Source organism: Microcaecilia unicolor, chromosome 3 (genome assembly GCF_901765095.1).
Source record: "Microcaecilia unicolor chromosome 3, aMicUni1.1, whole genome shotgun sequence".
In the NCBI taxonomy this organism is placed as follows: Eukaryota; Metazoa; Chordata; class Amphibia; order Gymnophiona; family Siphonopidae; genus Microcaecilia; species Microcaecilia unicolor.
Genome location: NC_044033.1, coordinates 171,726,315 through 171,740,071, shown reverse-complemented (window position 1 = coordinate 171,740,071; position 13,757 = coordinate 171,726,315). Strand labels below are relative to the sequence as shown.

The 13,757-nt window shown below is 42.1% G+C and overlaps 1 protein-coding gene and 1 long non-coding RNA gene across 2 annotated transcripts in view; one reads left to right on the top strand and one right to left on the bottom strand.

Moving 5' to 3' along the window:
- MARCHF9 (membrane associated ring-CH-type finger 9) overlaps window positions 1-3,178 on the top strand; it is a 168,293-nt gene extending 165,115 nt beyond the window's left edge. Inside the window, exon 4 of the mRNA XM_030195219.1 lies at window positions 2,610-3,178. Coding sequence (XP_030051079.1) covers window positions 2,610-2,938 — 329 coding nt within the window. The 3' untranslated portion in view covers window positions 2,939-3,178. The remainder of the gene's footprint in view (window positions 1-2,609) is intronic.
- Window positions 1-13,757, bottom strand: part of LOC115464862 — a 68,261-nt gene that overhangs the window by 4,796 nt on the left and 49,708 nt on the right. The window contains exon 3 of the long non-coding RNA XR_003941280.1: window positions 609-668. This is a non-coding gene — a long non-coding RNA (uncharacterized LOC115464862). The remainder of the gene's footprint in view (window positions 1-608; window positions 669-13,757) is intronic.

The window sequence follows — 13,757 nt, the reverse complement described above, 5'->3', positions numbered from 1 at the left end:
AAGACCCACTCAGAAAGCTGAGTATTAATCCAGTCTTTCAATGAATTCAAAAAGAAAGATGGAGTGAGGGCCATCACTTTGGCGGACAAACATCCAACCGACAGTTAGTAGAACAAAATTTGTTAAAAGTCCTATTGATCTCCTTGTCTCGGCAAACATCAAAATCTTTTCAAATTCTATTTACTGAAATTTCTAAAACTCTAGGGAAAAAGATCCGAGTCCACTGAAAGTCCGCCAGAGCAGAGGAACACTGAGATCCCATGACAAACAAACAGATATAGGCAAACAGTGGGAAACAGACCAAGCAATCCAGGAACACATGAGGAAACTTCAATTGCTTGAATAGAGTTTATTGATGAAGACTTGACACAGTACCATGTTTCAGCCAACAGGCCTGCTTCAGGAGTCTAAATGAACATTAATAAAATATAATATAAAAAAATTAAAGTGTAGTACACACATAAATATAAAAATATTAAAGAATTTATAGTGTAGTGAGGTAAATGTAAAACAATGATATCAAAACAAAATGTAAAAATAAATGCTCCTAGACAAAGCAAAACTAGTAATAAAATCTAGAGAAGTATATAAATGAACATATGACTAACCTTTGTGGAAATAATCCAGTAGTCTGAGATCGTCTCATAAGAGAACTAAAAATAGTTGGTCTATGGAAGAAAAAATATACTAAAAAAATATGCAATATGCGGGACATGAAAAGTAATACAAAGTATATATAAGAACAATGTATGGTGTATAGAAAAAGTCATAAAGTTAAACTTCAGCCAATAAAATGAGTACAATTAGCTCAAAAGTACTTTGGTGAAAACAATTTAGATATAATATACGATTGTATGTCCATTAAAAATACAGAAAACATAGCCAAATGTCAATAAATCTGTATATAATACTTGCTGAATAAAAACAGTAAAACTAAAATAATGATAAATGTACTAGACCAATGTATGCTATATGGAGTGAAACATCTTTCATTGATGCATTTTGTAATAAATCTTGACAAATATTTATTTATTTTCTTTATTTAAGCTTGTATCCCACAATTATCCAAAAACGAGTTTCGGTTTAATGTGGCTTACATTTAACAGTTATTAGAGATTACATTGATTCATTTACATTTACAAGGTTGTATGATGCATTTTCAAGATTTCTATAATAAATACGTATGAGATTTGTTTGCGTACAGTGGAAGCAGTACAAGCAAATCAATCTCGTGTATAGTCATTGTGGAAATTTTAAAAACTAGGGGTGGGCAACGATTACAAATTTTAAACAAAATTATTTGTGGTATTAAAAATGTTAATCACATGATAGCTCGGTACTAATAAATTCCTACTGCATGGAAATTTTTTAAACCTGCTAAAAATAATAATAATACACTAAGGGGGTCTTTTACTAAAGCTTAGCTCAAGTTATCTGCAGCAGGGCCCATAGGCATAAAATGGACCCTGAGGTAGATAACTAGAGCTAAGCCTTTAGTAAAAGACCCCCTAAATGCCCACCCCTATTAACAACCCAACTGGGTTGTTGCCCTCGAGGACTATGATTGCCCAACCCTGCTCTAAGATGTGCAAGAGTCTGCCACCCATGTTCCTACCATTGGGGGTCGGGGGAAGGGGGGGGTGCAGCAATATCGCGACTCCAGTCACGTGGGCAGACATATCATCTAGGGAGTCCTATAGAACTTGTCTACCTTGCATGATTGAAATTACAATATTGCTGCACCACCTCTGACAGTAGGAATGCAGCTAGCAAAGGTAAAAGGTCATGGATTTATTATACTACCTTTCTGTGATACAACCAAAGCAGTTTACATATATTATATGCATGTACTTTCTTTGTCCCTAGTAGGTCACATTCTAACCCCCTGTTTATTGAGCTGCATGGCAATGCCGACACAGCCCTTTCAAAGTGAATGGACTGTATCAGCATTAATGCACAGCAGCCACTAGCATGGCTTAGTAAACAGGGGAGTAAGCTTCTTTACCTGGGGCAATGGAGGGTTAAGTGGCTTGCCCAGGGCTACAAGGAGCTGCAGTGGGAATCAAACCCAGTTTACCAGGTTCTCAACCCACTACACTAACCATTAGGCTACTCCTTCATTCCTATGTAGGGAGAACACTGGTCTAGTCACTCTGGCTGGGAAAGATCTAGGAGAATGAGAAAGTGGGATAAGCATGAAGTGTAGTGCTGAATAGACATGCCTACATATCCAACGGAAAATCTAGCTCTGGGAACCGGGAATGTGAAATAAGTGCTCACTCACTCTCCTCCAGTTCACAGAGGCACTGCTGATAGCTGGTAGGCCCGGCGGGGGGGGGGGGGGGGGGGGGGGGGGGTTAGGGTGCAGGCACATGGAGGGATGGGAGATGGAGGAGGTACAGAAGCAATGGAGGACTATGTGGGAACAATACCAAATTATGAAGTTGCTAACAACAGCAGAGTTCCTTGTACTAATTGAGTGGCAACTGTAATTCGTGGCCTTAAAACCAGGATGTCCCCTCTTAAAGTGGGGAGAATTAGAAATTCTGATGGTAACACTTTTTAACTATCAAGTTTGACCTAAAGGTGTTTTTTTTTCTTTTTTGTAGGTTTGATTATTCATGAAGGCTCTTCAGTATACCGGATTTTTAAGCGCTGGCAGGCTGTGAACCAGCAATGGAAAGTGCTGAACTATGATAAAACTAAGGATGTAGGGGAACCTCTTGGTGGGACTACAAAGCTCGGGGGAAGAAATTCACGGACGAATCACCCTCCCAACAATGGCGGGGGTGGGCGGCACACCCAGCGGGTTAGAACTCTTTTGAACCATCACTGTGGATACACCATCCTGCACCTTCTCAGCCACCTGAGGCCTAGTGAGCACCAGAACAGCTCTGGCTCAAACAGAGAGGTGGTCATGAGAGTGACGACTGTATAGGGAATCCAGTCGTGGATTGCTTTCTTCACTTGAACTAGTTCCTTGGCTAATGAAACTGAGACTGCACAGTGGGGCCCTGTGAGAGTTGGAAAAGGAATGTTTTCAACTACCAGAGCAGGCTCCATTGTTGAATCCATTTGGAGTAGGCTTCAAAAGCATATTGGCTGACTTTACTAATCTTGGGTAGCAGACTCCTGATTTTTGGGGTCTTGTTACTCACCTCCCACTGTTGTCACCTCATTCTCCCTACTTTATGTGTGGGGGAAGGGATAGAATTATTCAACAACACCCTTCTCCTCTCCCCTCCCCCTTCACCTTCCCATTAATGTGAAAAATGTTTTGACTGCCCCCAGTGATGAAAGAAATTGAAAATCAAAAATTCAGGGCTTCCCAAAATAAAACAGGAGAACCTTACAAATCATATTTTCACCCTTTAGCTACCAAACGCACCTAATCCATTCACACTGCCCCCTCTCCCCACCCTATTTACAGACAAGTACACACATATACACACTCAAAGAAAAGCCACATCTAGTTTATAATTTTCAGCTCAGTTAAAAAAAAAATGACTACTCAAAGAGAAAAAACATTATCCCAAGCATCTGTATTGCATAAATGAGCTTTTTTTTTTAAGGGGGGAGGGAAGAAACCCAAACCAGTCAAAAATGATTTTATGAACTACCCGTCCATAAAAGGTGCAATAAATATGTTCGTAAGGCAAAATGGCACTGCTGCAATAAGGTACCTGTGCATTTCATGTTTAATTTATTGCATGACTGTGCGTTTTTTCCCTGCTTCTCTTGTCTCCATGGGAGGATAACAAAAACTGAAGAATAATTTATATGCAAATGGAAGACTCTCAATAAATTTCTTTCTCTCTTTTATATTTTTAAATGTTAAAGGTCTGATGGGGTTATAAAACTGAAGTATATAATAAGGGGCCATTCCCACGCATGTTTCTTCCAGCAGAAAACAATGCCCTGTTCTTTCATGTGGCTACAGCCTGGGTCATACAGGATTATGGTATTTTCAGATGGGTGCCATTTTGGGCCTGTGACAGCTGCAGGAATGGGTTTGGATACATTTTTATGTGTGGTTTCTTAAAAAGTCCTCCAAGGCCTTTCTTTCATCATGGAGAGGCATTTAACATGTTCTCTGTAGGTATGGCAGTAAAAGGTGGAATATTTAGCTGGTCACAAAACATTTTATGTGAAAGGGAATATTAGTCATTATGAAAAAGCCCTACACAATTAAATAGCTTAACAGTTCCACTTAAATGTGCTGTCTGCTTGAATCTCCCACGTTCTCCATTGCAACGCTTATAATAAACATTTAATCCAGGACTGCAGTGCTGCTTCCTCGTCGGTCAGATTTTTTTGTATGTTTTTGAATGCAACTCTAAATATAATCATCTGCTCTTGTTAAATGTAACAATAGCCAACTTACCTGACACAATATGGATAGGATTACCATATGGCTCCAGAAAAAGGAGGACGGATTGAGCCAGCTGGGTTTTACTTCCATTGCTTTCAAGCCATGGAAGTAAAACCCGGCTGGCTCAATTACTTCCTTTGCAAGCAATGGAAGTAAAACCCGGCTGGCTCAATCCGTCCTCCTTTTTCTGGAGCCATATGGTAACCCTAAATATGGAGAACCAGTCGCCGACACAGCCGTGTTTCGCATTCTGCTTCAGGGCAAGGCTGTCTCCTAGAAAATCAAATAAATGAAAATTGAAAACATGTCAAAGCAGACCAGCATCTAAAAAAGGTACTTTAAACCCATTTATATTCTTTTAACAGTCTCAAATAACTCATCTGCTCCATAGCACGGCCCATATAAAATGACAGGCCCAGTGCTTAAGCTCATAAAGGAAATGGCTTACACATGTGATACTCTCCTCCAATGGAAATAAAAATACACAAAAGATCAAATCGCTGTCATCCATTCCAATTCCAAGTTCAGCCCATAGGGCACCACTGTGTTTAATGAAAATATCCATTGTTGCTCTTTATAATTAAGCAATGGGCCGCGCTATAGAGCAGCTGAGTTATTTGAGACTGGTAAAAGAATATGAATGGGTTTAAAGTAACTTTGTTAGATGCTGGTCTGCTTTGACGTGTTTTACAGTTTCATTTTTTTTTTTTTTTTCGAGGAGACCGCCTTGTCCTGAAGCAGAATGTGAAACACGGCTGTGTCAGCGACTGGTTCTCCATATTGTGGCAGATAAGTTGGCAATTGCTACATTTAACAAGAACAGATGATTATATTTAAAAGTTGCATGCAAAAAACATAAATAAAAAAATATATGACCGATGAGGAAGCTTAGCCACACTGCGGTCCTGGACTGAGTAGGGACATAGCAGCTGCTTCTGATGGTGTACACAAAAATGAAATGTTTTATTATAAGCACTGCATTGGAGAACATGGAAGATTTAAGTAGACAACACATTGAAGTGGAACTGTTAAGCTATTTAATTGTGTGGGGCTTTTTCATAGTGAGAAAAAGGTGGAGCCGTAGAAAACTGGCTTTTGGGTTAGAATGGTCACTGCCTATGTTGTTGGAGCCTGTCCAATTCATTTTCCCCTCTCCTGACATTTATAGACGTGTAGTTCTTGTGCTTTCCTTATGGCAAACACAATTACAAGCCTATGCATGTCATGGAGAAAGATCAGCTCACCTCTCTACTTCTGATGTTTCATTGGGACTGTGAAATATAATTTCAGAAAAGGACAGGCTCATTCCCCATGAGTTGTACAGATGATAGTTTCTCTACCCCTCAAGAATCCAAAGGAAAATATTTTAATGCAGTGGATAAGGTTATTGTGAAGTTGCTCCTTTTAATGAAGCATTCCATGGAACTTCAAACACACTGTGACCTTGCCTCATGATGTACGAAATAGCTTGTAGCCACTCAAGTAACTGAATGCCAGACTAAAACAATACACAAACCTTGCAATGACTAGACTGCTCTAGAAAAGACTGAAATGTGTAAGACTTTTACAATCTTACCATATGTGGTTCCCCATAATTCAGTTACAACACTGTATAACTTGTGCTCAAAAGCTACTGCCAGAGGCTCCCTGGAGCTGAACGACAGAATGCTTCATTTAGCCCTGTTCAATCAGAGCTGCCTTTAATGGGCAATTGTACCAGGAGCTTTCACTTGCATGCACTTGGGGTTTTTATTTCTTATTTTATACCTCTCCTCCATGCCTCTCCCCCAGTCTAGATATTGAGGTGACAGACCTTGGCTAGGAGTCACAAACCATAGGTCCCTCTAGAACTTAGTCCATAGATGCCCTCTATCCAGCCACCAGGGGTAACTATTGAGTGATGCCTCCTCCCCTTTGCAACACCCCAACACCCAACTAGCTCATGGAAAAGAAGACCTAACCCAAGAATTGAATCCAGGTACTCTGTATGGCAGCACACATCACTACTGCTATGACATTATTATTGATCAGTCATGTTAGAGCCCTCTGAAGGGCTCATAAGGTTCTTTTCAGGTTCTTCAGAACTGAATGATAGTGCTTTCTATTGAGTTCTAGACTGTCCATGAACTCTGCAGTGTCGCTGAGACTGTCGCCAACAGAACTGTAGCGATGACACACTCCTAATGAGGGAGACTTGACAACAGCCATTTGAAGGCTCTCTCACTCTCGCACTCTTTGAGCCCATTCTCTCACTCATTAGAGCCTCTTGATCACTGCTTTCATGAGGGGCAAGCCTCAAAGAAGAGAAGCCGAATGACCTTCCGTGTAGGAAGAAATCTGAGCACATCTTCCTATTACTGCCTTCTCTCCCCCCCCCCCATCCCGTTTCCCTGCTCTTACAAGCAGTGGTGTACCAAAGGCAGGGCGATGGTGCAGTCTGCCCCTGGTACAGACAGTAAGGGGGTGCACTGAGTAGTCACATGACCGTTGGCTCTGCCGGTCCCCTGCCCCAGAACAGGTAGTTGATGTCAAAAGGGGCAGAGGACCGGCAGAGCTGACAGCCGCTCAACTGCTCAGTGCACCCCTTTACTGCTTGGGGGAGGGAGGCAGGGGTGGGGGGTAACTCACTTGGAGGAGGGGGTGCTCTGCCTCAAGCTAGGTAATACTTACAAGTACCTGTGCTTTAAAACCTATGCACATACTTTAAGCACTTACCCAAAATGTCCCACTCTGTGTGTATCCTTTCAGAGGCTCCAAAAAGGGCAAATGTTCTTTCATTTGCAATGCAATACCCTTAAATATTTCTAGTTTTATACCCCAGATGGGCCATCTGGAAAAATCTCAATCTTTGGCCTTCAATTATACATTTTGGGACAGTTTGCCCTTGGCATCTCTGAAGGATAGAATTTTATGTGTCCCTAAGGTCCTCTACAAAGTTCCATATAATTGAATGATAGGGCTTATATTTTCAGGTTTTACCCTATAAACACTAACGTTCTGCAGGTACTAAATACAAAGAGCTGCTCATTGGATAAGCACTGAAAAAACATCAGTGCCCATCATATACTTTCATCACTCCCCTTGCCAGCCTTGAATTCTTCATTCTGTTTTACTGCCATTTCTGCAGTGATAACTCCTCTGCTACAGAAAAAAAAAGCACCTACTGCAGGGGAGGGGTTGTGTGGAGGGCTGGAGGTGCTGGGGAGAGAGTGTTAGATTGAGGGGGAGGGGAGAAGAATATATTGATAGCATGGGGGAGGGGGAATGTAGGTGCTGGCAGTGGTTATTGGGAAGAATGTGTTTGTGTTATGGAAATATATTTGATTCAATCAGAAAAGATCACCACATGGAAAATCAATGATAAACACAAATTTTATATACACTTAAAGAACCCCTTATTGCCATGGAAAATTAACAGTTACATTTATATCTAAAAAGGGAAGCCCTATTTATAATGTGTTTGGAAACCTTCACCCAGAATACCTCCCCTAGTTTCCACAGAACTGAAATCTAATCCCTTCTTTGATAGAAATACATGTATGTATCATGTATGTATATATCCATTAAGGCAGTAGCATTTCTGCAGTGACTAGACAAAGAGCTTGCAACAAGCACCCTAGAACAATGTTTCTCTACCCGCTTCCGGAGGCATACCTAGCCAGTCAGGTTTTCAGGATTACTATAATGAATATGAATGAGAAAGGGGTGTGAGAATCCTATTTAAGGGGTCATGAATACAAATCATTCTCATGCATATTCACTGTGGTAATCCTGAAAACCTGACTGGCTAGGTGTTCCTCCAGACGAGGGTTGAGAAGCACTGCCCAGAAAACAACAGGAGGCTTCAAAAACCTAAAGCACTTCTTTTCTGAGCCACTGGTTATCTGAGAAAGAAAGGGCTTTCTATGATGGTGAAGGGGTAAATAACCATTGCTCATCAATCAGCAAGACTGTAGGTATACCCCATCATCCTATGATAAACTGCTTGGGCAGTCAGCAGCCCAAGAAGATCCAGCAGCTTTCTGGTTAGTGGGCCCTCCCTCTTGTTCTTTGAGAATATCTGAAGTAGAGGCGTAGCTAGGTGAGTCACCAGGGAAGCGGTCGCTCCCCCGAACAGACTTCCGACGGCGCCAGTGCCTATTTTTCACACAATCTGTCATGTTTAAAATACGTGTCAGCTCTGTCGACAGTCTGCTCTCTGCTCCCCCTGTGCCCTCAACCTGACTACGCTACTGATCTGAAGCTCAGGCATCACCCTATTCCATCTACAGGAGAACCCTCAGCAGGAGGCGGTGAGGAGTGGCAGAGATATAGAGAAGCTACTTAGGTAGGTAACTGCTTCTGAGTGTCTTAGACATACATGTAGAAGCCAACAACAGGTAGAGACCTCTATGTGTAGTACAAAGTCCACAGCAAGAGTAAAGGATGCCACAAAACACAACCAGCCAATGGGATGAAGTAAAAAAGTCCTTTATTCAAAAGCACCAGTGACTGGACCCGACATGGTCCGTGTTTTGGTGTTGAAACCACCTGCTTCAGGGTTCACAATACAACTTGCCAAGAAAAGTTAAAAAACAGAGAAACCTGGCACAAAACACTTGCACAGGCAAGTAAATCCATCTGTAGTGTCCAATATGAATTTCTGTTTGTTTGTCAGGCGCTTCTGCATCAGTCCAGCACTACAGATGAATTTACTTGCCTGTGCAAGTGTTTTGTGCCAGGTTTCTCTGTTTTTTAACTTTGCTTGGCAAGTTGTATTGTGACCCCTGAAGCAGGCGGTTTCACCACCGAAACACAGACCGTGTCGGGTCCAGTCACTGGTGCTTTTGAATAAAGACCTTTTTACTTCATCCCACTGGCTGGTCTTGTTTTGTGATATCCTCTACTCTTGCTTTGGATTTCAAACATACATGTGACATGGTATCATGGGCACCAAGATTTCAAAATGATTGGGGGTGCCAAGCACAATATTAATTACCCTTTCATAGCCACAATGAAGGAGCTTGTTCAATATTTAGGGGGCTCAGCACCCCTGGCACTCAAAGAGCTGGCTCCAATGCATGGTATGTGTATAGCCTGCACGGTTGCTGCTCCAGAGAGGAATGCTGACCACATCCTGACTGAGATTCTAACTGTGCTCTAATGTCTTTCTGAAACCATGTTCTTGACTCTTTCTCAGCATCAGTGAAAGTGCCATAGGAAACAGCAGTAGTGTTAACACTACAATTGTTCATTCATTTAAACAATACTCTCTGGTTTCTCTTCCGATGGTATAAACCACCTTTTTTGCCTAATGCCCAAGCACAAGGTCTGACTGGTCCTTTCTTGGCCTTTCGGCTGAGTTTGAGAATGTATACAAAATAAGGGTGTTAACACCTTGCCTTTCCGACCCCGCTGGGGACATGATGGCGTTAAGACCATGGTCAAACCTCCTGCTACAAAGAAAAGAAAAATAAAAGTGCATATAGTGTTGGGGGGAGGGAAGGGTATGAAATTTGGCCATATAGAAGGATTAGCTCCCATCCCCTTTACAAAGTGCCCATGCACTTTTAAGTTATATAATTAAATACATGCAGTCGACAGCATCTCTAAGCATATAAAAATTAGTCTGGTAGTTATTCATGATTTGGGTATGAATAAACCAGCATTTAAACATACATAACACATACTCATTCTAATTTCAATTTTAGGATGCCAGGATATTTACATGCAAATTGCAAATACATGCATATACATATGGGTATGTTTTGGGCAGGCAGAGCTAGGGCGCGGCCAAAAATATACACGTATTCCCCATTTCAGAATGGCTATGTACATCTATGTCTAAAAAGATCAATATTGTGATCTAAACCTGCTCTGGGATGTTTCAGAAAAGTGCTTGTTTTCATTTGTGGGATTAGGAATGGCTGTCCCCTTAATCCCCCAGAGTTTCTTTTGTCCTCTAAAATCACTTGTTCAAAATGTTTTCGGGCAATGTCCATAATTGGTAGCAGGAGCTCAGATTCAAAGAAGTGCCTTGGCCTATTGCTGGTGACTCATCAGCATTTTCACTGAAAACTGTTCTCTGCTTTTCTAAGAAATGGTTGCAGTGGGAGCTCATAACTCCGCTTACCTTACAGTCCTTTTTTTTTAACAAGTCACAAGACAATTTATGTGAAATTACTGCAAGATACAAACTAAATGCCCCAGTCACACAGCACCAGGAGCAGAGCCAGCTCCAGAGGGGAAACAGCTCTGGTATAGCCACTGCTGTGATTTGTATGCGCACAGAAGGCAGTTTTATAACAGGCCTGCCTACTTTTGAAGGGCAAATAGTTGCTTATTTCAAGCCTATGATATAAAGACATAAACCCCCGGATTCTATATAGCGCAACTTACGTTGTTCTGGATTTGCGCCTGCAACTTAGTTACCAAGCCAATCAGCGCTGATAATTGCCACTTGACAAGCAATTATCAGTAATTGCCATTAATTAGAATTTATGCGTAGAACTGTCTTAAGTGTATTCTACAACATGATGCATGTAAATTCTAAGTTGCATAGTTGAAAAGGGGGTGTAGCCATGGCCATGGAATGGGCGGATTGTGGGCGTTTCTAAAATCTACGCGCATGGTTATAGAATGCACCCGCTCCGTGCATAATTTAGGAATCGGCATTTACAGCAAGTTCTATTTGGCGTAACTGCCCATGACTAAATGTAGTCACGCGGATGGGCGCTCAGCGTATACTATAAATCGCGCAGAAATGTAGGCTTATTCTATAAAGTATGCCTAGGTGTATTTCATTTCAGTGCTGGTTTTTTAGGCGTGATATATAGAATCTAATCCATAGGGGCCTATGAGACTTGGGATTTGCCAGCTTATAATCGAAAGTGATCGCCGGCCATCTTCCGACACAAATCGGGAAATGGCTGGCGATTTCTTAAAAGCGGCAAAATCGGTATAATCAAAAGCGGCATTTTTGACAGCATCGCCGCTTTCCCGTCGCTTCGCCGGCGAAAGTTCAAGGGGGCGTGTCAGGAGATTAGCGAAGGCGGGACATGGGCGGGCATGGACGTGGCTACCAGATGGCCGGCTTTCACCGATAATGGAAAAAAAAAGCGGCGTTAAGTAGTATTTCGCCAGCTTTACTTGGTCCTTTTATTTTCACAACCAAGCCTCAAAAGGTGCCCCAACTGACCAGATGACCACTGGAGGGAATGGGGGATTACCTCCCCATACTCCCCCAGAGGTTACCAATCCCCTTCCAAACTAAAAAAATAAAACTAAAAACCTTTTTTGCCAGCCTGTATGCCAGCCTCAAATGCCGTACCCACCTCCATGACAGCAGAATGTGTTGTATCCTCTGACAGCCTTTCCCTGGTTGCGATGTGGCTCTCGGGTGAGTGTGACACCTTTTCTGTTAGGTGCCCTGCAGAGTTACATTAGCAATGAATTGTGGTGGGTGTAGGGTACTCGGCTGTACTCCCATGGTGCTTTCCCCCCCTGCTAACTGGGTCAGAGTGTGCCCTGTTTTGTTTCCTGTTGTAGTCCATGCGGTAGTGGCCATTTTTGTAAGCCAGTTTTAGTTCCCTTTCCTGTGTTACCCACGTTAGAGAACGTAGTTCTTACCTTGAATGGTGCTGAAAGAGGGCATTGTACACCATTGTGCCAGCTCTGACCTACTGCTAATCTTAGTACCAGGGGACTCTTTGCCAGTGGGGCACAACCTCTGATCTGCAGTTAACTGTGAGTAAACGTGGTTATTTCAAGAAAGGACTTTTTCAGAGAGATTAGTCTTCAGGTGTGAACTGGTGTGCCAAAGTTATACAGCAGCAATAAGTCCTAGAGGCTGTATGCAGGTCCCTGGAGCAATTTTAGTGGGTGCAGTACATTTGTGGGTAGTGGGTTGGGGGGGGGGGTTGGGGGGCTCAGCTCCCAAAGTAAGGGAGCTATGCTCGTGGGAGCTTTTCTGAAGTCCACCGCAGTGACCCCTAGGGTGGCTGGTTGGTGTCCTGGCATGTCACAGGGGCCAGTGCACTAAAAATGCTGTCTCTTATTTATTTATTTATTTATTTTATTTTATTTTATTGTATTTGTACCCCACATTATCCCACCTTTTTGCAGGCTCAATGTGGCTTACAGAGTGGTGGTGTGAATCAGTCATTACATGTTCTTATGTACATTACATGATCTTATATACTGTCACTAACAAGCTGAGGTATGAGGTGATATAGGTGGAGTTGTGTAAGTTAGTGTCACATGGGAGGTGTTTTTGATGTATTTGTGTATGGAATGATTTAGATCCTGAAGGGTTTATTTGTAAGCTTTATTGAAGAGATGTGTCTTCAAAGATTTGCGAAAGTTGGGTAGGTGGTCCATGGATTTCAGGGCCATAGGTAGTGCGTTCCATAACTGTGTGCTTTTGTACGCAAAGGTAGTAGCATAGGCCTGTTTGTATTTCATTCCTTTGCAGCTGGGGAAGTTCAGATTAAGGAATTTGCGGGCCGATCTTTTGGCGTTTCTGGGCGGTAGGTCCACTAGGTTTAGCATATATAAAGGTGCCTCTGCATGAATGATTTTGTGTACAGTTGTGCAGATCTTGAACTCGATTCGTTCCTTGAGCGGGAGCCAGTGTAGTTTCTCTCTTAGGGGCTTTGCACTTTCATATTTAGGTTTTCCAAAGATAAGTCTGGCTGCGGTATTCTGAGCTGTTTGGATTTTTTTGATGGTCTGTTCTTGGCAGCCTGCGTATAGAGCGTTACAATAATCCAGATGACTTAACACTAAAGACTGTACTAGGGTGCGGAAGATGTTTCTTGGAAAAAATGGTTTTATTCTTTTGAGTTTCCACATCGAGTTGAACATTTTTTTCGTTGTATTCTTCACATGGGTGTCTAGTGTAAGGTTTCGATCAATAGTGACTCTGAGAATTTCAGATTTCTGAGATTGGAAGTGTGCAGTAAGGTGTTGTTATGGTAGGATAGTTATTCGTGTTATATTGGGAAGTGAGAACTAGACATTGAGTTTTTTCTGCGTTCAGTTTTAACCAGAAAGAGTCCGCCCAGGAGTGCATGATTTGGAAGCTCTGGTTGATCTCGTTAGTTATTTCCTTTAGATCACATTTGAACGGGATATATATCATGACGTCATCAGCATATATATAGGGGTTCAGGTTTTGCTTGGCTAGGAGTTTGGCTAATGGTGTCATCATTAGGTTGAAAATGGTTGGTGAAAGTGGGGATCCTTGAGGAACTCCACATTCTGGGGTCCAAGGTGGTGATCTGTCAATGTTCGTTGTTACTTGGTAGGATCTGGTAGTGAGGAATCCTTCGAGCCATTTGAGGACTCGGCCTCCTATTCCGAAGTATTCTAGTAAGTGTAGTAATATTTCATGATCCACCATGTC